General features: G+C 40.4%; 1 protein-coding gene across 1 annotated transcript in view; it reads left to right on the top strand.

The window, feature by feature from the left end:
• Nucleotides 1-24,450, top strand: part of LOC122941984 (fer-1-like protein 4) — a 196,319-nt gene that overhangs the window by 114,735 nt on the left and 57,134 nt on the right. The window contains 4 exon segments of the mRNA XM_044299480.1: nucleotides 6,687-6,855; nucleotides 17,199-17,293; nucleotides 21,181-21,306; nucleotides 22,421-22,478. Coding sequence (XP_044155415.1) covers nucleotides 6,687-6,855; nucleotides 17,199-17,293; nucleotides 21,181-21,306; nucleotides 22,421-22,478 — 448 coding nt within the window.

Raw genomic sequence — 24,450 nt, 5'->3', positions numbered from 1 at the left:
CCCAGAAACGCCAGTGTGAAAATAGCCTAAAGAGTGAGACCAAGATACAAAAAAGTATCTATCTATTTATCTATCCATCCAATATTATCATCTTTCTATCATCTGTCTATCTATCAAATATCTATAATCTGTCTATGTATCTATCTATCTATCTATCTATCTATCTATCTCATATCTATCATTTTACATCTGTGTTCACAAGTGCTCCCAGCATATATATACTCATTATATATAATGACTCCATAGCCTAAAGTGGCCACGAGGTATGATAAACAACTGCATTTTTTACCTTATTGAAAAGTGTGGTTGACCATGCTTTTTAATATAAAATGTTTTTTTCTTTTACTTTTGGAGTCAAAAGATTACATAAACAACTGTGCAGACACAGTTGCATACAGGGGTGTAGCTAAAAGCTCATGGGCCCTGGTGCAAGACTTCAGCTTGGGCCCCCTATCCTCAATGCTTTCTGGCCAGGGACCGGAAAGCACATAGCCTTTAGTGATGAGCGGGAGGTGCCATATTCGATTTCGCGATATTTCGCGAATATTAGAATGAATATTCGTGTTATATTCGTCGAAATCGAATATTCGTAATTATTCCAATTATCGCGAATAATATACGATTTTTTTTTTTTCGCGTATTGCGATTATTTATCTTGATAGTATAAGGCAACGTTCCTATGCTAATTGACTATGGCTAGGCTAATATGTGTATTATACGAAATTTCGTGATTTGCTCTAACTTCGTCTCTTAGAATATTACGAATATTCTAAAAGACGAAGTTAGAGCAATATTACGAAATTTCGTAAAATACACATAGATTGTAATTTAGCTAATATAGTGCTATAATCCCTTTTTTTGCCTCTAATTTTTTTTGCCTCTTCTGAACTTAAGTTTTGTAAAATATGTACACTATTAAAAAATATTACTATAGCAGTATATTAGCTTAAATACAATCTATGTGTATTTTACGAAATTTCGTAATATTGCTCTAACTTCGTCTTTTAGAAATTTCGTAATATTGCTCTAACTTCGTCTTTTAGAATATTCGGAATATTCTAAAAGACGAAGTTAGAGCAATATTAAGAACATTTGCAAAAGTCGAAATTGCGATGCGAATAATATAATACAAAATAATCGCATGAAGATTTCAACTTAGCACTGCTATATTCCATATTCTAGCCTAGTATGGAATATAGCAGTGCTAACTTAGCACAGCTATATTCCATATTAGGCTAGAATATGGAATATAGCAGTGCTAAGTTGAAATCTTCATGCGATTATTTCGTATTATATTACTCGCATCGCAATTTCGGCTTTTGCAAATGTTCTTAATATTGCTCTAACTTCGTCTTTTAGAATATTACGAATATTCTAAAAGACGAAGTTAGAGCAATATTACGAAATTTCGTAAAATACACATAGATTGTATTTAAGCTAATATACTGCTATAGTAATATTTTTTAATAGTGTACATATTTTACAAAACTTAAGTTCAGAAGAGGCAAAAAAAATTTAGAGGCAAAAAAAGGGATTATAGCACTATATTAGCTAAATTACAATCTATATGTGTATTTTACGAAATTTCGTAATATTGCTCTAACTTCGTCTTTTAGAATATTCGTAATATTCTAAGAGACGAAGTTAGAGCAAATCACGAAATTTCGTAAAATACACATATTAGCCTAGCCATAGTCAATTAGCATAGGAACGTTGCCTTATACTATCAAGATAAATAATCGCAATACGCGGAAAAAAAAAATTTGTATATTATTCGCGATAATTGGAATAATTACGAATATTCGATTTCGACGAATATAACACGAATATTCATTCGAATATTCGCGAAATATCGCGAAATCGAATATGGCACCTCCCGCTCATCACTAGTAAAAACAACTTTAGAGAAGTGGGAAAGAAAAAAATATAATAAAAAAAAAAAAAAAGAATATTCAAATTCGCAAATATATAGAACGATATTCTAAATATTCGCGAAATCTCGAAATTGCGATATTCGAGAAAAAAATTCGCAATTCGAATATTCGCGCTCAACACTAATAGCCTTTGTGCTGCCTGAGGCAAAAATTGAAACAGCAACCCCCCCCCCCCACCCCTACCATTCTTGTCCTAACCCCCTTCCCTCCAGCCAGAGGTATAACTTGACTAGCATGCACTTTCTATAATACCGGTGTCTTCTTATGTGGCACAAGAGTCTTTGGGCCCCCTCAGGGGCTCCTGGGTCGGTAGCGACTGCTCCTTCTGCACCCCCTATAGCTACCCCCCTGGTTGCATACATACAGTAGGTACTAAACAGTTAGTGTATACCTTGGCATACTTACCTTACAGATTGGAGGTAGAGTAAAAATGATGGAAGTAGAATAAGAATGAAAACTACACTACAATTTATTTTTCCTATAGACCAGGCATGCTCAAAATACAGCCCTCCAGTTGTTGCAAAACTACAACTCCCAGCATGCCCGAACAGCCTACAGCTATCAGCCAACAGCAGGGCATTGTGGGAGTTGTAGTTTTACAACAGCTGGAGGCCCGCAGGTTGAGCATGCCTGCTATAGAAAATAATGATATTATTATATTAACCAATGTATTGAATCTGCTGTTAAATGTAATAAAAGAATGTAATATTTAAAAATAATTAAAAAATAATATATGAAATATATATTTCATAGTTCATTGATAAATATCTTTGCATATTTATATATACTGTGTGTGTGTGTGTGTATATATATATATATATATATATATATACACAGTACAGTACAGACCAAAAGGTCTCATTCAAAGAGTTTTCTTTATTTTCATGACTGAAAATTGTAGATTCACCCTGAAAGCATCAAAACTATGAATTAACACATGTGGAATTATATTCATAAGAAAAAAGTGTGAAACAACTGAAAATATGTCATATTCTAGGTTCTTCAAAGTAGCCACCTTTTGCTTTGATTACTGCTTTGCACACTCTTGGCATTCTCTTGATGAGCTTCAAGAGGTAGTCACCTGAAATGGTTTTCACTTCACAGGTGTGCCCTGTCAGGTTTAATAAGTGGGATTTCTTGCCTTATAAATGGGGTTGGGACCATCAGTTGCGTTGTGGAGAAGTCAGGTGGATACACAGCTGATAGTCCTACTGAATAGACTGTTAGAATTTGTACTATGGCAAGAAAAAAGCAGCTAAGTAAAGAAAAACTAGTGGCCATCATTACTTTAAGAAATGAAGGTCAGTCAGTCCGAAAAATTGGGAAAACTTTGAAAGTGTCCCCAAGTGCAGTCACAAAAACTATCAAGCGTTACAAAGAAACTGGCTCACATGCGGACCGCCCCAGGTTAACAGCAGCTCAGATTAGAGACCAGGTCAATGCCACACAGAGTTCTAGCAGCAGTCACATCTCTAGAACAACTGTTAAGAGGAGACTGTGTGAATCAGGCCTTCATGGTAGAATATCTGCTAGGAAACCACTGCTAAGGACAGGCAACAAGCAGAAGAGACTTGTTTGGGCTAAAGAATACAAGGAATGGCCATTAGACCAGTGGAAATCTGTGCTTTGGTCTGATGAGTCCAAATGTGAGATCTTTGGTTCCAACCATCGTGTCTTTGTGCGACGCAGAAAAGGTGAATGGATGGACTCTACATGCCTGGTTCCCACTGTGAAGCATGGAGAAGGAGGTGTGATTGTGGGGGGGTGCTTTGCTGGTGACACTATTGGGGAAAATTGAAGGCATACTGAACCAGCATAGCTACCACAGCATCTTGCAGCGGCATGCTATTCCATCCGGTTTGCGTTTAGTTGGACCATCATTTATTTTTCAACAGGACAATGACCCCAAACACACTTCCAGGATGTGTAAGGGCTATTTGACCATGAAGGAGAGTGATGGGGTGCTGCGCCAGATGACCTGGCCTCCACAGTCACCGGACCTGAACCCAATCGAGATGGTTTGGGGTGAGCAGGACCGCAGAGTGAAGGCAAAAGGGCCAACAAGTGCTAAGCATCTCTGGGAACTCCTTCAAGACTGTTGGAAGACCATTTCAGGTGACTACCTCTTGAAGCTCATCAAGAGAATGCCAATAGTGTAATCAAAGCAAAAGGTGGCTACTTTAAATAACCTAGAATATGACATATTTTCAGTTGTTTCACACTTTTTTGTTATGTATATAATTCCAGATGTGTTAATTGATAGTTTTGATGCCTTCAGTGTGAATCTACAATTTTCATAGTCATGAAAATAAAGAAAACTCTTTGAATGAGAAGGTGTGTCCAAACTTTTGGTCTGTATTGTATATATAAATAGAAAAAATGGGCAGCACTCCAGAAAGTAAAAAAGTACAAAAGTCTTTATTTACCCCAGTGGGACATGCGCAACGTTTCGGCTCTAGTCAGGAGCCTTTCTCAAGCGGTGTACAGAGACAAAATGCCAACAATATATAGCAACACACATTCATTACAATTAGCAAAACATGTGCAATTAATTAACAATTGAAAAAAACAGGTACAATTACTATGTAATAATTAATAACAAATCTAAAAAAATATGAAATACGGCTATATAACAATGTAATCCAAATTGAATATAACCTACATTATATATGTTTCCTTAGTGGTGTATACATAATTACATATAATAAAAGAAAAACTTCCATACAATATTGATTACAATAATTATCGTGATCAGTGCCATATGTGGATGATAATCAAAAAGTGCCAAGTGCTTACTATAAGGTATTGCGAGCGGAGGGTGAAAGAGGAGTAAGAGGGTAAATGGCTGCCATCCAAGATACCGCATGTCGTTCAGCATGTCGGGGGCGTCTCTGCGCATGTCAAGATGACGTACATAGAGCGCTTCCGGTTGTAGCCACATACATCATTGCGCGGCTGCGCATTGTAACTCCAATACCGTGTCCAATATGACAAGGGAACCAGACATCCACCGCGGACGTCACATACCAATGTCACTACCGTCTGTTACGCACAGGATCGAGGAGGCGTCAGCACCAATTAGTGCCGACATACCATCGATGGCAGTGCGGGGTCGCATGATGACTACGCCCATAGGACATAGGTGCAGTCTCCACCCATGACCCGCGGTCAGTAGTGCCCCCGCATGTTAATGCAGGGTCGCACTGTACCCCTGGTCAAAAACCCGCACATCACCACCAATCAAGAGGGTTCTCCTCAATACCACCTCCCATGTGGACAACAGACTATGACCACATACAAAATAAATAGAAAATAAAAAAAGTATAATAAAACAAAGACAAACACAGACATCCTCTACATAATGTGGATCTTGACCGCACGCCATTCAAATATCTTCTCGAACTTCCTCTCACCATGCTCCATTGCAAACCATCTGTGATAAAATAGAGTAGAAAAAAACAGTAAAAATTGGGCAATCCATAAGGAACTACTGTTTTGTCCCATACAATTGATCACCAATTATACGCAGGTACAATATAATGTTTCCATATGTTGGTCAAGGGCAAGCCGCTAACCTATATTACCCCAATATTATAGTCCACATTCAGACCATGCGGTTTAAGGGAATTAAGTAAATGAATCCACTTAATTCCATTCCCTTTTTTTTTTATATATTGGCTCTATCACTGCCTCTCCTCGGCATTGGAACAAAATCAATGATACAACACTTCATGTCTCTCTCAACATGTTTATACTCTGCAAAGTGTTTTGAAACCAGCAGGTCTAATCTTTTCTTCCTTATGCTTAACCTGTGGTTGTTGAGACGCGACTTAAAATCCGTAGTCGTCTCTCCAACATACAACAAGTTGCATGGACAAGTCAGTACATAGATAATAAAACTGAAATCGCACGTCAGATAGTGACCTATATGATGCACAACGCCGGTTTGAGGGTGTACAAAAGTTTTACCCTTAAGCATATACCTGCAATTAACACAAGACCAGGGGCGTAACTATAGGGGAAGCAGGGGAAGAGGCTGCTTTGGGGCCCTAACCCAGAAGGGGGCCCATCCAGGAAGAGGAGGACTAAAGGATTTGGTCATGGCCCCCTCAAAAGTATTATACAATTAAATGATATACAGTGACAGTATAGACAGTGTAGAAAACGGATGGAACAGCTGCGGGGCCTGGTCTGAGAGAGCAATATTTACTAGCCACAGGAATGAGGGTGGCATGAAAGGAAGGGGTTGCAAAAAAATTACTGGGGGAGGGGGGCCCCATTCAAAAATTTGCTGTGGGGCCCAGTCATTTCTAGCTACGCCACTGCACAAGACAGACAAGGAAAGCAGCCAACACTAGGACTTGTTAACGTTGTCTGTCTGCCCTTTTTCAATGTGCCCACATCAGCTTTCACTAATTGATCCTTTAAACTCCGGGACCTTCTATAGGACATTAAAGGGGGAGAGTGGAACTCTGCAATTGTATCATGGCAACCTTTTAATATGCCCCAGTGTCGTTGTATGATATTCCCTATATCCACACTCTATTCAGAGTGTGTTGAGATAAAGGGAATCCTCATCATTTTAGAATGTTCTTTTTTTCTTTTAAGGGTGTCCTCCCTATTTAAGTCCCTAGCCGCGTCCAGCTTGCATCAAGGGCAGTGCTGCCATTGTTTTTCATATATATATATATATATATATATATATATGAGAAATACTGAAAAACTGACAGAATTCTATCAATGTAATCCCAGGAGCTTCCAGAACAAGTGTACCTCCACCCACCTCTGAGTATCTTTGTGGTGGAAAAACGATCATTTGGCCGCTCTGTGATGGTTGGATCTACAATGGTGTCTCATCTTATGAAGTTTGCACAAAAGGAATTGGAAGAGATCAGTGAAGAAACTGAAGATAAACCCAAGCGTAAGAATTGCATTATAGTTATATATATATATATATTTGTTTTTGTGAAGTGCTAGAAAATAAATAAGAAACATTATCATGTGCGAATTAGGATAAGAAAATCGATTCTACTGATTTGGGATTCTAATTAATCCACTTTTGTGATTTGTTTCAAGCGAGAGACAGCGAGGGAGAGAGAGCCTAGTACACTACTCTGAGTTTCTTGGCAATATACAGTATATGTGTTGTCTGGGTACTCTCTCATTATGGAGCACACCTAGTATGTGCAGAGTATTATAGTATGTGCAGAGCATTATAGGCCATGCAACGTCCCTCTAGGTTTCTGGGAAAGATATTCAAATTAGCTTTCCTAAACCTTTCTGATGCCAGCAGATGTGCCAATTTTCATACATATTTCCCAGAAACCCAAAGGAGCATAGACTGCCTTACAATGCTCATCATACATACTCCGCACCCTCCATAAGATTAAATAGTACCGTAAGCAAGTTTTCTCAGGCAGCCAAGCAATTTTTCTTTTTTCTTTGCACAGCTCTGTTAAAACAAATCTTTAAAAAAAAGACCTTGGCTGATTACATTTAAAACATAACTTTTACTATTGATAATTAAAAAGATAAACCCACATAGTGCTTAAATAAACGGTGAAAAAATAGAAAAAAAGGTATTAAAAATACAAGTAGACAGTAGCTGGTAATAAATGGAATAGTCTTACCAGTTCTATGAGGATAAACTCAGGTAAGTTTCTACCTTTCAACCGTCCTGGATAGTCAGATGACTGGGTCCGTACAAATGCTGTCATCCTTTGGGGACATAAAACTGCATAGCCCTTAAGTTGATGCCCTAAAAGTTAGTTGGGATAGGGGCTGAGCTGTCCCTACCTAGCAAAAATACGGTGCACCTGCCCCGATAGGGACGACCCCGTCTGGAACCTCTCCCTTGTAGTGGCCTGGTCCCTAAGCATATCCGTCTCTCTCATGACCCAACATGACATGTTTCGTCTCTTCCCGGGACTCATCAGGGGTAAGTATACAGATGGAGGGTAAACTGAAAAAAATAAAAATTGAAGCAAAAATAAGCCATACTGTCACAATATAAAACAATTAAATCTCATGACTGTTCATACATAAGTAAAACTGACCGGTTTGAAGATCAGAGGCATCCAAATGAGTAGATCATTCCTCAAGTACCAGGCATAGATGACGACAGTGGTCGGTGCCTGTATGGGCTAGGTGCATCTTACCGCCATAAATCAAAGAGGGGAGCACAGGAATATGCTTCCACCACCCCTATTTAAATCCCCCGGCTAATGTGCCCATAACGTGGCTCCTCCCTACCTACGCACGCCGGCTGGAGCGCAAGTGGAACGCAAGCCAAGCCGGCCTGCCAGGAAACAGGTGTTGCGGGAGTGCACGTGATCGGGAGCAGTCATCACGTGGCAATGCGGCGTGTTCGGGAGGCGCGATACGAAGGCGCAGCATGATCAGCAGCTGCTTAGCAACACTCAACAGCCACAGTCGATATGCTAGTGGCACATTTACTACTACAGCAAGATTGCCGATAATCAAATTCTCAAACTAGTACCTTAGAAAAGAGTCTAAATAGGGGCCAATGAGAGTAAAGATAATATATCTATTAATAAGTTAATAATCACTGCCCCTATATATATAGAAGGTGAATAGAAAAATTATAGAACGCAAATGGCAAAGGCAAAACAGTGTCAAAACCCATGCACGTGACAAAATTGTCAGGGGCAGGACCATAACAGGTCCTATGTGTATTGGTGGACAAGAGAGGTTAGATAGATGTACAATGAATAATACAAGTAATGTCACCAATAAAACCATAATCAAGAATATAATTAACTGCAAATCAAAGGGTGTCATTTATAAAATAACATGTAAATGTGGCAAGGAGTACATTGGAAAGACCGCTAGGGAGTTTAGACATAGAATTGGGGAGCATGTTGGAGATGTTACCAACAATAGGGACACATCTGTGTCTTGACACATTAGAAATGAACATAATGGGAATTTAGACTTCTTAGGATTTATGGGCATTGATCTCATTAAACCAACAGGAAGAGGAGGCAACTAGAACCAAAAAATCCTACAATGTGAGGGCAAATGGATATACTATTTAACCACTTGCCATCTGGGCCATTTGCCCCCTTCCTGACCAGGCCTAATTTTGCAAAACTGACATATCTCACTTTATGTGGTAATAACTTTGGAACGCCTATCCGGAAAGTTATTCAGAGATTATTTTCTCGTGACACATTGTACTTCATGATAGTCATAAATTTGTCAAAATATTATCACCTTTATTTATGAAAAAATCCCAAATTTACCCAAAAATTTGAAAAATTTGCAATTTTCTAAATTTCAATTTCTCTGCTTTTAAAACAGAAAGTGATACCTCATAAAATATTTATTACTTAACATTCCCCATATGTCTACTTTATGTTGGCATCATTTTGGAAATGTCATTTTATTTTCTTAGGACGTTAGAAGGCTTAGAAGTTTAGAAGCAATTCTTCAAATTTTTTTGAAAATTGCCAAAACCCACTTTTTAAGGACCAGTTCAGGTCTGAAGTCACTTTGTGGGGCCTACATAGTGGATACCCCCATAAATGACCCCATTGTAGAAACTACACCCCTCAAGGTATTCAAAACCGATTTTACAAACTTTGTTAACCCTTTTGGCATTCCACAAGAATTAAAGGAAAATGGAGATCAAATTTTAAAATTTCACTTTTTGGGCAGATTTTCCATTTTAATCAAATATTTTCTTTAACACATCGATGGTTAACAGCCAAACAAAACTCAATATTTATTACCCAGATTCTGCGGTTTACAGAAACACCCCACATGTGGTCATAAACTGCTGTATGGGCACACGGCAGGGCGCAGAAGAAAAAGAACTCCACATGGTTTTTAGATGCCATGTCCCATTTGAAGCCCCCTGATGCACCCTTACAGTAGAAGCTCCCAAGAAGTGACCCCATTTTGGAAACTAGGCGATAAGGTGCCAGTTTTATTAGTACTATTTTTGGGTACATATGATTTTTTGATCATTCATTATAACACTTTATGGGGCAAGGTGACCAAAAAATTGGTTCTTTTAGCACAGTTTCTATTTATTTATTTTTACAGCGTTCACCTGAGGGGTTCAGTCAAGTGACATTTTTATAGAGCAGATTGTTACGGACGTGGCGATACCTAATATGTATACTTTTTCTGATTTATTAAAGTTTTACACAATAATAGCATTTTTGAAACCAAAAAAATGATGTTTTAGTGTCTCCATGTTATAAGAGCTATAGTTTTTTTATTTTTTGAGAGATTTTCTTATGTAGAGGCTCATTTTTTGCAGGATGAGGTGAAGGTTTTATTGGTGCCATTTTGTGGGACATACGCGTTTTTGAACACTTGGTGTTGCACCTTTTGTGATGTAAGGTGACAAAAATTGCTTGTTTTGACACATTCTTTTTTTTTTTTTTTGGGGACTTTTTTTACATGTGAAACTTTTTTTTATTTTATTTTTTCAACCCTTTATTTTTTTTTTTTTATTTTACACTTTTAGTCCCCCATAAGGTCATACAAGACCTCTGGGGGACATTTACTTCACTTTTTCTTTTTTTTCTCCTGTAACTGGGGCTGACATAGTAGCCCCAGTTACAGTGGAAATACACCCCCCAGAGAGGCTGTACAGCGCAATACTGCGCTGTACAGCCTCAGAGCAGGGCTGATTGAGGTCTCTGAAAGACCTCACACAGCTCCTGCACTCTCCGGTTCCGCTCGGTGAGCGCTGTGTATGCAGCGATCCAGAAGGCAGGGGCACCTGGGAACTGTCCCTGCCTTCTCTCTGGGTTGCCCTGCTGTCACTGACAGCGGGCAACCCGATCAGCAGCTGCACAATTAGCGTGCAGCTGCGATCTCTGAAAGGACGTTTTAAAACGTCCATTAGGAGATAGAGATCCACCTCCCGGATGTTTATAGTCTATGGGCGGACGGGAGGTGGTTAAAAACAGTGTATCCTAATAGCCTAAATCAGGCATCCTCAAACTGTGGCCCTCCAGCTGTTGCAAAACTACAACTCCCAGCATCCCCCAACAGCCTACAGCAGGCATGCTCAATCTGCGGCCCTCCAGCTGTTGTAAAACTACAACTCCCAGCATGCCCGAACGACCTACAGCTATCAGCCTACAGCAGGGCATGGTGGGAGTTGTAGTTTTGCAACAGCTGGAGGGCTGCAGGTTGAGCATGCCTGGCCTACAGGTATCAGCCTACAGCAGGGCATTGTGGGAGTTGTAGTTTTACAATAGCTGGAGGGCTGCAGTTTGAGGATGCCTGGCCTAAATGAACAGCTTAATTTTAGTTGTTTTGTGTAATTCATTGTCATAGTAGCCCTGGACTTCTAATACCCTTTATTAGGATTCCTGGTTGTATGTACATATGGTATATAGGGCGTTTTACTGTACAGTGAGGAACAGAAGTACCGTATATGAATACCCTGCGATTTTGCAAGTTCTCCCACTTAGAAATCATGGAGGGGTCTGAAATTCACACTGTAGGTGCATTCCCACTCTGAGAGACAGAATAAAATAAATAAATCAGGAAATCACATTGTATGATTTTTAAATAATGTATTTGTCTTGCAATGCTGAACATAAGTATTTGAACACCTAAGAAAATCAGTGTTAATATTTGGTACAGAAGCCTTTGTTTAATTACAGAGGTCAAACGTTTCCTGTAGTTCTTGACCAGGTTTGCACACACTGCAACAGTGATGTTGGCCCACTCCTCCACACAGACCTCCTCTAGACCTGTTAGGTTTCGGGGATGTCGTTGAGCAAAACAGAGTTTCAGCTCCCTCCAAATATGTTCTATTGGATTTAGGTCTGAAGACTGGCTAGGCCACTCCAGAACCTTGATATGCTTCTTACAGAGCCACTCCTTGGTTATCTTGGCTGCGTGCTTCGGGCCGTTGTCATGTTGGAAGATCCAGCCACGACCCATCTTCAATGCTCTGACTGACCCATCTTCAATGCTCTGACTGAGGGAAGGAGGTTGTTGCTCAAAATCTCACAATAAATGGCCCCATTCATCCTCTCCTTAATACAGTGCAGTCTTCCTGTCCCCTTCACAGAAAAGCACCCCCAAAACATGATGTTACCACCCCCATGCTTCACAGTAGGGATGGTGTTCTTGGGATACAACTCATCCTTCTTTTTCCTCCAAACACGACGAGTGAAGTTTAGACCAAAAAGTTCTACTTTGGTCTCATCTGACCACGTGACTTTCTCCTATGCCTCCTCTGTATCATCCAGAGGGTCATTGGCAAACTTCAGACGGGCCTGGAGACATGTGATGACTTGAGCAGGGGAACCTTCTGCGCAATGCATGATTTGAAACCATGACGGCGTAGTGTTCTACCGACAGTGACCTTTGAAACTGTGGTCCCAGCTCTCTTCATGTCATTTACCAGCTCCTCCCTTGTAGTTCTGGGCTGATTCCTCACCTTTCTTATCATCAGTGATACCCCATGAGGTGAGATCATGCATGGAGCCCCAGTCCGAGGGAGACTGACAGTCGTCTTTAGCCTCTTCCATTTTCTAACAATTGCTCCAACAGTTGATCTATTTTCACCAATGTGCTTGGCAATTGCCCTGTAGAACTTTCCAGCCTTGTGGAGGTCCACAATTTTTGTCTCTGGTGTCCTTTGACAGCTCTTTGGTCTTGCCCATGGTAGTAGTTGGCGTCTGACTGACTGTGGGGTGGACAAGTGTCTTTAAAGAGCTCAGACAGGTGCTACTAAGTTAGATTAATGAGTGGAGCAGAGGTGGAATTTTTAAAGGCACAGTAACAGGTCTTTGAGAGCCAGAATTCTTGCTGTTTCTCAGGTGTTCAAATACTTATGTTCAGCAGTGCAAGACAAATAAATTCTTTAAAAATCATACAATGTGATTTCCTTTTTTTATTTTTTTTATTCTGTCACTCAGAGTGGGAATGCACCTACAATGTGAATTTCAGACACCTCCATTATTTATAAGTGGGAGTACTTTCAAAATCACAGGGTATTAAAATAATTCTGTTCCTCACTGTATAGCCCTAGTACCATATGGACACTTTCACTGTATACACTATGGACCTTAAAAAAGGGTATTCTATTGGCCTAACGGAACAGCTTAATTGAGTGCCCCAGTAGTCTATGAGCTCCAGCACCCCCCATTATTCATTGTACATCTATCTAACCCCTCTTGTCCACCAATACACATAAGACCTGTTCTGGTCCTGCCCCTGACAATTTTGCCACGTGCATGGGTTTTGCCTTTGGCATTTGTGTTCTATAATTTTTCTATTCACCATCTATATATATATAGGGGCGGTTATTATTAACATATTAATAGATATATTATCTTTACTCTTATTAGCCCCTATTTAGACTCTTTTCTAAGGTACTAGCTTGGAAAAAAAGAGCCACATTATGGGCACATTAGCCGGGGGATTTAAATAGGGGTGGTGAAAGCATATTCCTGTTCTCCCCTCCTTGATTTACGGCGGTGAGGGTGACATTTTCCCTAGCCCATACAGGCACCGACCACTGTCGTCATCTATGCCTGTTACTTGAGGAATGAGCTACTCATTTGGACGCCTCTGATCTTCAAACCGGTCAGTTTTACTTATGTATGAACAGTCATGAGATTTAATTGTTTTATATTGTGACAGTAGGGCTTATTTTTGGTTCTATTTTTCGATTTGTTTTTTAGTTTACCCTCCATCTGTATACTTATCCCTTGATGATTCCCAGGAAGAGACGAAACATGTCATGTTGGGCCATGAGAGAGACGGATATGCTTAGGGACTAGGCCCCTACAAGAGAAAGGTTCCATACGGGGGTTGTCCCTATCAGGGCGGTGTCACTACCAGAGCTTTGAGACGTTCTCACAGCTCTGTGTCTCCATCCCTGTGATGATGTCACTTAGAGTTTGGAGGTGTTCTCACTGTTCTGTCTCTCCGCCCCTGTGATGAGGTCTTTACTTCCAGCTGTTCCTCCTGCGTTTGATTTCCCTGCCTTTAAATCACCCCTCCTCCTATTGCAGGGCGTGGATTATATTTCTCTTTTCAGTTGTAGCTCTGCCTTGAGTATCTTCACTTGTTAAGCTATTAGTTCTCTGGACCTGTGTTCTGTTGCTGCAAGCACTCCGGATATTGCCAGCGGCCCTTGGATCCATCTTCTCTGTGGCTGCAGCTCCATCAGCTAAGTGTGCAGACATTGTTGTGTACCTGGTGATTTTCTGACTGGATCTGAGGTGGCCACGGTTCCCTCCATATTCTGAGCAGGGCATCGGTGGCCGTGCCCCTTCCACTATTGTAGGGGTTACAGGGCTCATCAGTCTTAGGCACGCGGGCATGCCTCGTTCCACCACATGGATCCGGGCATGTGCTTAAGCAGCATAGGGAGAGTGTTGAGGGTCTGACAGGGGTCACCCTTTCTCTTCCCTAGTTTGGGTCCGGTCAGTAGCTCTTTTTACTGTGTATGCTCTTGTTACCCTTAAACAGCCGTGACATTATAATCCACCAATGTTAGCCCCTATCCCAACCAACTTATAGGGCATCAACTTAAGGGCTATGTAGTTTTATGTCCCCATAAGAATTACAGCATTTAATCGGACCCCGTCATCTGACTATCCAGGACGGTTGAAAGGTAGAAACTTACCTGAGTATATCCTCATAGAACTGGTAAGACTATTCCATTTATTTCCGGCTACTCGTCTACCTGTATTTTAATACCTTTTTTTTTCTATTTTTTTCACTGTTTATTTAAGCACTATGTGGGTTTATCTTTTTAATTATCATTAGTAAAAGTTATGTTTTAAATGTAATCAGACAAGGACTTTTTTCTAAAGATTTGTTCTATATTTGAGAGTTGGACCTTTTTTTCTATATGAAATTATTGTGCATTTAGTAGAGAATTTACAGCTCTGTTAAAGGGGTTGTCCGGGTTCAGAGCTGAACCCGGACATACCCTTATTTTCACCCCGGCAGCCCTCCTGAGCCTGGCATCGGAGCATCTCATGCTCCGATGCACTCCAGTGCCCTGCGCTAGATCGCGCAGGGCACGGGCTCTTGTGTTTACAATAACACACTGCCGAGCGGTAACTTCCGCCCAGCAGTGTGTTCGGTGACGTCACCGGCTCTGAGGGGCGGGCTTTAGCTCTGCCCTAGCCGTTCTACTGGCTAGGGCAGAGCCAAATCCCGCCCATCAGTGCCGGTGACGTCACCGGGGTTCCTGTCAGCCCCATAGAGAACTCAGAAAAATGCCTTTGCCCTGCGCGATTTAGCGCAGGGCAAAGGAGAGCATCGGAGCATGAACTGCTCCGATGCTCATGTCAGGGGGGCTGCCTGGGTGAAAATGGAGGTATGTCCAGGTTCAGCTCTGAACCTGGACAACCCCTTTAAAGCCTAGTAAGCCAGAAAGAGATGGGTTCCTGGTTTAAAGGGAGTCTTTCACCTAAAATGACCATTATACACCACAAACATCATGATATCCATTACATTCCCCATATTATAATCTTACCTTTCATATTGCTGTCCGACGCCTATTCTTTCATAAAAACGCTTTTATTCCATATGCTAATTAGGTTCTGAAGGTGCCCAGGGGCGGCGTTTATGCGGCCGGTGCCCAGGCTCCACGGCGCTGTTCAAATCAAACCCCTCCCCTTTCACCCCTCTGGCACGCCCTCGGTTCTTCAGATACCATCCTCCAGTCAATGACAAATCCGGCGCCTGCGCACTCCATTACCCACTAGGGCAGAGGCAGCAGAGCGTTTAATGCGCATGCGCCGGCCCGTACATTTATGTTTTAAATGTAATCAGCCAAGGTCTTTTTTCTAAAAATTTGTTCTATATTTGAGAGTTGGACCTTTTTTTCTATATGAAATTATTGTGTATTTAGTAGAGGATTTACAGCTCTGTTAAAGCCTAGTAAGCCAGAAAGAGACGGGTTCCTGGTTTAAAGGGAGTCTTTCACCTAAAATGACCATTATACACCAAAAACATCATGATATCCATTACATTCCCCATATTATAATCTTACCTTTCATATTGCTGTCCGTCGCCTATTCTTTCTTAAAAACGCTTTTATTCCATATGCTAATTAGGTTCTGAAGGTGCCCAGGGGAGGCGTTTATGCGATCTAGCCGGCTCTCTGCTGCCTCTGCCCTAGTGGGTAATGGAGTGCGCAGGCGCCGGATTTGTCATTGACTGGAGGATGGTATCTGAAGAACCGGGGGCGGGCCAGAGGGGTGAAAGGGGAGGGGTTTGATTTGAACAGCGCCGTGGAGCCTGGGCACCGGCCGCATAAACGCCGCCCCTGGGCACCTTCAGAACCTAATTAGCATATGGAATAAAAGCGTTTTTAAGAGAGAATAGGCGACGGACAGCAATATGAAAGGTAAGATTATAATATGAGGAATGTAATGGACATCATGATGTTTGTGGTGTATAATGGTCATTTTAGGTGAAAGACTCTCTTTAAGACACTCAGTGTTCCTTTCCATTTGGAAAGGAGACTAACTTACATGTCTCTTTTCCAAGAACAGCAATAGATAAAAAATCTTATTATGAAAAAACACTAAACAGTTTGGGGCTACCACCAAGAGAAAATCTTATGAAAAAGAACTGATTGAAAAGTTTGAGGCTACCGCTAGGGGAAAATCTTAGTATGAAAAAGCACTGATTAAACAATTTGAGGCTACCACAAAAACTTACAGGAAAAATAGGGGAAATTTGATCTATGAAGTACATGCTTACATATATATATATATATATATATATATATATATACACACGAGACATGAACAAATCAATTTTAGCAGTTTGGAATTGATCCTGAATTTTCCCAAAAATTTAGATTTCAACTAATTTTTATATTTGCAACTCATTTAAGACAAATCAAAAGAGAGATCCGAAACGGAAAAATGTGCAATTCAGCTTTCTTTCAGAAAGGATTAAAATAGCTGAGTGTTTCACAACTACAGCATAGCCTTCCAATCATTGCTCAGCTCTCTCCCAGACAGTGTTATATACTAACTTTCAGGGCAATTGGAACATATGTAATGGGTAAAATCGATTTGTACCCAAATTGAACTTTTTCAGAAATACGGCAAATTGGACCTGAAATGAAATTTGCTCATCTCTATCGTGAGTCATCATTGGTTTAGTTTAAAGCTGCAGCAATATAATTAAATATCAGAAAACTTGCAGCAATTCTAGCCTAGTATTAGACCAAGTCTGAAGAATTTGTGGCTAGACTATAACTAACTGGATTTTGTATTTTTGCAGAGAAGAAAGTCTTGCCTCGATTGCCTCCTCCATCAGCAGCTATAAATGTGGATGATGAAAAACACAAGAAATTCAACCCTCTCAATATAATAAGGGTATTGGAGGATCTCCAGATTATGATATAATTGTGCATTAACATACCCTATGAAAAGTCTAATATTTATATAATACCTATAACTTCTGCAGTGATTTACAAATGGGGAGATAATACACAAGTAAAATGACAAGTAATTGAGCAAACAGCAAGATAAAAGGAGAGAGCGGTCCCTGTCCATAAGATCTTACTGCATTATTACATATGAATGGGGATGCTCTTTTCCATTTGGTACACTACCAGCAAAGTAATAATGGACTTACAGTACAGACCAAAAGTTTGGACACACCTTCTCATTCAAAGAGTTTTCTTTATTTTCATTACTATGAAAATTGTAGATTCACACTAAAGGCATCAAAACTATGAATTAACACATGTGGAATTTATACACATAACAAAAAAGTGTGAAACAACTGAAAATATGTCATATTCTAGGTTCTTCAAAGTAGCCACCTTTTGCTTTGATTACTGCTTTGCACACTCTTGGCATTCTCAAAAATGGGGGAGGTTGCGGCTATGGTACTAGAAGAACACATAGATGTAGGCTGAGACATGGTTGGACTCTTCGCATGACTGAGCTGTAAATATTGAGGGTTTTACTCTATTTAGAAAAGACCGGGTCAATAGAAAAGGTGGTGGTGTGTGCCTGTATGTGAGGAGTGATCTGAAGACAAGTGTAAAAGAGGCAATTGTGGGTGAGGATGGTGAGGATGTAGAAACCTTGTGGGTGGAAGTTCAAAGGGATATAAACACTGAAAAAATAATACTTGGTGCAATCTATAGACCCCCTAACATCACAGAAGAGATAAAAACGCAACTGTATAACCAAATACAGCGGGCAGAACAGGCTGGTACAGTGGTCATAATGGGAGATTTTAACTTCCCAGATATTGACTGGGGTCACGGTTCTGCCTCAACCGCAAAGGGGAGAAGATTCCTCAACTTGCTGCAGGATTACTTTAGGGGCCAGTTTGTAGAAGCTCCTACTGTTGTATCTGGTCATTTCTATTGATGCAGAGCTTGTTGGTAATGTTACTGTTCGAGAAACACTAGGTAATACTGACGACAATATAATTATATTCCCCCTAAACTATAAAAAGCAAACTGTCAGGCAGAGCAAAGACACTGAATTTCAAAAAGGCTAATTTCCCTGGGTTGAGGGCAGTATTTCAGGGCATAGACTGGGAGCAGCTACTGTCGCAAAATAATAGTGAGGATAAATGGGAGAGCTTCAAATCCACATTGAGTAATTGCACAAAAAAATGTATCCCTTTAGTTAATAAGTATAAAAGGCTAAAATTAAACCCCCCATGGCTTACAGCTACTGTAAAAATGGCAATAAAAGACAAAAAGAGGGCATTTAAAAAATACAAATCTGAGGGGTCAGCTATAGCGTTTAAAGATTACAAAGGGCCTAATAAAATCTGCAAAAACAAGATAAAATTAGCAAAGATACAAAACGAGCAGCAGGTAGCAAAAGAAAGCAAAACAAATCCCCAAAAAGTTTTTAAATATATAAATGCTAAAAAACCTAGGTCTGAGCAGGTAGCTCCCCTAAATAATGGTAAAGGGGGGCAGTTACTGAAGATAAGGAAAAGGCAGAGTTCCTAAATAGTGATATCTGTGGTGCTGGGGCTGTTAGCACATCCAGTGATATACTCAATTGGCTAACTGTAGATATGGTCCAAGAGAAGTTAAATAGGGTAAATGTGAACAAGACTCCGGGTTCAGATGGATTACACCCAAGAGTGCTTAAAGAGCTTAGATCAGTCATTGCTGGGCCCCTGTTTATAATTTTTAAAGATTCTCTAGGTACTGGCACGGTGCCAAGTGATTGGCGCAAGGCAAATGTGGTGCCCATATTCAAAAAAGGATCAAGGTCCTCCACAGGTAATTATAGACCAGTTAGTTTAACTTCTGTTGTGGGAAAAATGTTTGAAGGACTCTTAAGGGACTATATACAGTATATAATATTATAAGTGATAATCAGCATGGGTTTACCAAGGACATAGGTTGTCAGACTAAGGTTACTTTTACACTCGCGTTTTGTGCGGATCTTTCATGGACGGATCCGTTCAGATAATACAACCGTCTGCATCCGTCATGAACTGATCCATTTGTATTATCTTTTACATAGCCAAAACGGATCCGTCTTGAACATCTTCGAAAGTCAATGGAGGACGGACCTTTTTTTTTATTGTGCCAGATTGTGTCAGTGAAAACGGATTCGTCCCCATTGACTTACATTGTGTGCCAGGATGGATCTGTTTGGCTCAGTTTCATCAGACGGACACCAAAACGCTGCAAGCAGTGTTTTGGTGTCCGTCTCCAAAGCGGAATGGAGACTGAACTGATGCATTCTGAGCGGATCCTTTTCCATTCAGAATGCATTAGGGCCAAACTGATCCGTTTTGGACCGCTTCTGAGAGCCCTGAACGGATCTCACAAACGGAAAGCCAAAACTCGAGTGTGAAAGTAGACTAACCTGATTTGTTTTTATGAGGAGGTTAGTAGTTGCCTGGACAGAGGGGCGGCTGTGGATGTAGTGTTTCTGGATTTTGCAAAGGCTTTTGATACTGTCCCTCAGACGCTTAATAGGTAAAGTAAGGTCTATAGGCTTGGAAAGTATAGTTTGTAATTGGATTGAAAACTAGCTAAAGGACCGTGTCCAGAGAGTTGTGGCCAATGATTCCTATTTTGAATGGTCCCGGGTTATAGGTGGTGTACCCCAAGGTTCAGTGCTGGGCCCTTTATTATTTAATTTATTTATTAATGATATTGAGGAGGGGATTAATAGCACCATATCTATTTTTGCAGATGACACTAAGCTGTGTAGAACTGTATAGTCTATGGAAGATGTCCACACACTACAAGCTGACTTGAACACTCTGAGTGATTGGCCATCAACTTGGCAAATGAGGTTCAATGTGGATAAATGTAAAGTTATGCATCTTGGTAGTAATATTCTCTGTGCTTCATTTGTCCTAGGTGATGTAGCACTGGGAGAGTTACTTATAGAGAAGGATTTAGGTGTCCTTATGGATGGTAGATTAAATTACAGCATACAATGTCAATCAGCTGTTTCTAAGGCTACCAGGATATTGTCATGCATTAAACGAGGCATGGACTCGCAGGGCAGGGATGTAATATTACCACTTTACAGTATTGGTCAGGCCTCATCTGGAATGAGTTCCAGTTCAGTTCTGGGCACCAGTACATAGAAAGGACGCAGTGCAGCTGGAAAAAGTACATAGGAGAGCGACTAAACTGATAAGAGTAATGGAGGGTCTTAGTTATGAAGAAAGATTAGAAGAATTAAATTTATTTAGTCTAGAGAAAAGACGTCTAAGAGGGGACATGATTAACCTATACAAATATATAAATGGGCCATACAAAAATACAGTGAAAAGCTGTTCCATGTAAAATGCGCTCAAAAGACAAGGAGGCACTGCCTCCGATTGGAGAGGAAAAAGTTCAATCTCCGGAAGTGTCAAAGCTTCTTTACTGTAAGAACTGTGAAGCTGTGGAATAGACTTCCTCAGGATGTGGTCACAGCAGGAACAGTAGACAGTTTGAAAAAGGGTTTAGACAAATTCTTAAAAGTAAAAAACATTAATGCTTATGAAAATGTGTAGAAATCAGAGTCTCAATTTATTTTGGGATTCGCATCCCCACCTATCCCTTGGTTGACCTTGATGCACATATGTCTTTTTTTCAACCGTATTAACTATGTAACATGAACGTATTTAAAAAACATGTATAAAAACAGCAAATATAGTGTTGGGGCAATCAAAATGCTGCTTAATGCCTATTTCATCTCATCCCAGTACAATACATTATGTATTACATGCTAATTTTAGCTACATATTGGATGCCTATATATTTCAGGACCCTTTGAAGAGCTTAGGAAAAACAGTTACTAAAGATGAAGAACTAGAGGAAGAGTGTCTGGACCCTGAAGAGCTGGACTGGTGGTCAAAATACTATGAATCTATGAAAGTATTAACAGACAATGTATGTGCATTTCCTTTTACTATATTATTAGGAGGAATATCTTAAAAATTAATCATTTAAGGCAATCCCACCACAAGCAATCCTTAACTGAAGCAGACTGAATGCATCTGTCCTATAGAACTGGAAAAGTGATGTCTTGAAATCAGCTTTAGTGTCACGGACGTACCGAGACATACGGACGTCCCCGTGACAGTGAGTGCCAAGAGATCTTTGAGACTGGCAACACATGGTTTCATTTGACATGTTTACCTTGTTGATCAATAGGCGTCTGTGTTTCTAGTACTGGCCACACCCTTAACCTCCAGGTGTTCCCATTGTGGTCATTTTCCTTTGCCTATTTATAGTTGTTTCTCCCACAATGCTGTGCGGTTTATAGCTTCAGTTGGACCTGTGGATAGCTGGTGTTTGGATCTCGGCTGAGTACATGGTGCTGCCATAGCTTCTTTGAAGTCACGTGTTACCTTTCCCTTCGTATTTTGGCTTTTCTGTGTGTTGCATTTCTTTAATTCTTTTGCATTAGGCCTTAGGGAGACTCCCATTCATCCTTCCTTTTAGAGTAACAGGATGTCTCTTTCCTGTCATTAGTACCAGGGTCATTTAGGGTTAGATAGGACTTTAGGTACTCCTGTGTATGAACTCACCTACCTCTGGGGTCTGTTCATACTGGTAGTCAGTCAGGGCTTTGATTAGGGTTTTCACTAGGAGGTGTCAATCTTCCTTCCCTAGTTTTCAGGCGTTATTTCCTTTTTCCTTTCCCTCCTATGTTCGGTGTAGGGCTCCCCCCCCACACACACACTAGAGCGTGACACCTAGTTGGCCAACAGTTCTCCAGTTCAACAATTTTATTACTACAGTTCTTCAAGAACATAAAAATAGTAGAGGCAGGTGTAAATCGATGTAGTGATGGCAATACCCTTCTTTCTAGTTCAGTGTTTCCCAGCCCTACTATAAGGCGGAACACCTACATATTTTCTCAAATTCCTATTTAAATCAATTCACCAAAAAAACTTGCGTCAGAGGATTTTTTATCTTTTTTTTATTTGGTCAAGATTTGATGCCCCATTTAAAATACACTGTACAGTGAGATGATTATTCAACTATTACTTTATTTTAGGTGGATGCTCCTGAAGACGATGAAGAAGGTGAAGAAGATGAAAATGAAGAAGGTGGAGGTAAATTAACTTCTGGGTCAGGGAGTGGGTGGGTGGGATAGCAAGAATTGCAAAAAGAAACTAAATACTTTAGCAAAAGGCAAACTTAATCTAACTCTGTATTAAAGAACTACTCCCGCAAACATTTTTATTCTCTGACCTGTTAAAAAGGTACATGATGTAAATTGTAGTGAATGTAATCTTCTCATCAGTGACTGTATTTGTGAGATATCCCCCTTCTAATTCTCAGCTGTGTCATGTGACCAACTCTCTAATCTCCAACAGACACAGGACAGGAAGTCTATCCACACATAAGATATTGTAATATTTGGAAAGTCTGATTGCTGGTCACATGACACAGCTGAGAAGCAGAAGGGAGGGGATAACTCACGAATACAGACATTGGTAAGAAGATTACCTTCACTACACATTACATCATGTACCTTTCTAGCAGGTCAGAGAATACATTTTTTTGTGGGAGTTCTTCTTTAAATATATTTCGAAGAGTTATTCTCTTTATTCTCCTAACCTGTTGCATAGAGTCATAAACCTTGTATGTGACAGGTTCACTTTAACAGGTTATATGCAAGCTGTCATAAGCAGGTTACAGAGGAGGGGGGAGCTGAGCAGTCAAGTATAGATATTGGTGCGTGGTACCGTGATTAATTGCTACAATAGAGCTTAGCTTTGTGCCTCACAAAGTTGGGCTGCAGTATCGCAGCAGCACCGCAACACTGCTGCTAAATAAATGAACTGACTTGCAATATAAATGATACCGCGCACAGGATTTGTACCTGGAATAAAATATAGTAAAGTGGGAGGCGGGTAGAGAAGAATGCGATTGCTGATGTACCTTATAGCTTATCTTCCCCGCCATACCACGCGATTCTACAGCGTTCACTTTCCAAAACAGACAACTGAAGAAAACGATAGGGGAGCATGTATATAACATACAGCGAAAATATGAAAGACATCCTTTGTCATGTCATTACAGAGAAAAAAATAATGGGAAAATTATTTTTAATATGGATTCCTTAATACCAAACGGCCTAAATGCTGAAATAGAGCTCTTTGTGTTTGAGTAGGGCTGAACTGTAGGGGTTAAAAAGGAGTACCTATGGAGCGCATAAATAGGAAGCACTAGAAGAGCCCTGTACTACTCCCTGAAGAAAGGACATCATCTGTCCGAAACGCGTTGGAGGTTTTTTGGCACCTGCAGCACTCCGTAGCTGCAGGAGTGACATCACTAGTGCTTTGAGAAAGCGCAACTAGCCTACTCCTTTTTAGACAGTTTCATGTCAACAGCCGGGGAGCACGCTGTTAACCTGAAAAACTTACCTACTAGTGGTGAGAGCCTGGACTCGCAACAAGAAGACATGAATTCCAGCACAGAAGCGCTGTTTTGGAAAGTGAACGCTCTAGAATCGTGTGGGGTTACTGTGGGGAAGACAAGCTATAAGGTACATAAGCAATCACATTCTTCTCTACCCGCCTTCGACTTTACTATATTTTATGTACAAATCCTGTGCGCGGTATCATTTATATTGCAAGTGTAGATATTCATGGCCAATCCACAAGTTAAGTCATCAATATCAAATAGGTGGGCAGCCAACAACCAGCACTGCCACTGATCAGCTGTGGAGCAGAAGGCTCCATCTACTTTGTGGTTTCCAGCACGTGAATGGGAACTAACTGCAGTACCGCTGCCCAGCCATCCACTGTATAGTTTTTGGCACCAGTGACTACCCAAAACAGCTGATCAGTGGGGTTGTTGGGTGTTAGATGCCCACTGATCTGTTATTGATAGATAGGCCATCAATATCTAAGCATAGGAAAACCCATTTGATTAATAATTTATTAATTTAGAGGCTTTAAATATTAGAAATATTCATAGACATGATGGTACAGTATAAAGCATTAATATTTTGTGCTGAAAAGTAAAGTCATTCATGAGAATTCCCTTGGACCCGTCATCAGATCTAGATTTGTAGAA

The sequence above is a fragment of the Bufo gargarizans genome, chromosome 6 (genome assembly GCF_014858855.1).
Source record: "Bufo gargarizans isolate SCDJY-AF-19 chromosome 6, ASM1485885v1, whole genome shotgun sequence".
In the NCBI taxonomy this organism is placed as follows: Eukaryota; Metazoa; Chordata; class Amphibia; order Anura; family Bufonidae; genus Bufo; species Bufo gargarizans.
Note: the sequence above shows the minus strand (reverse complement) of the source record. Positions and strands in the feature narration are given on the sequence as shown.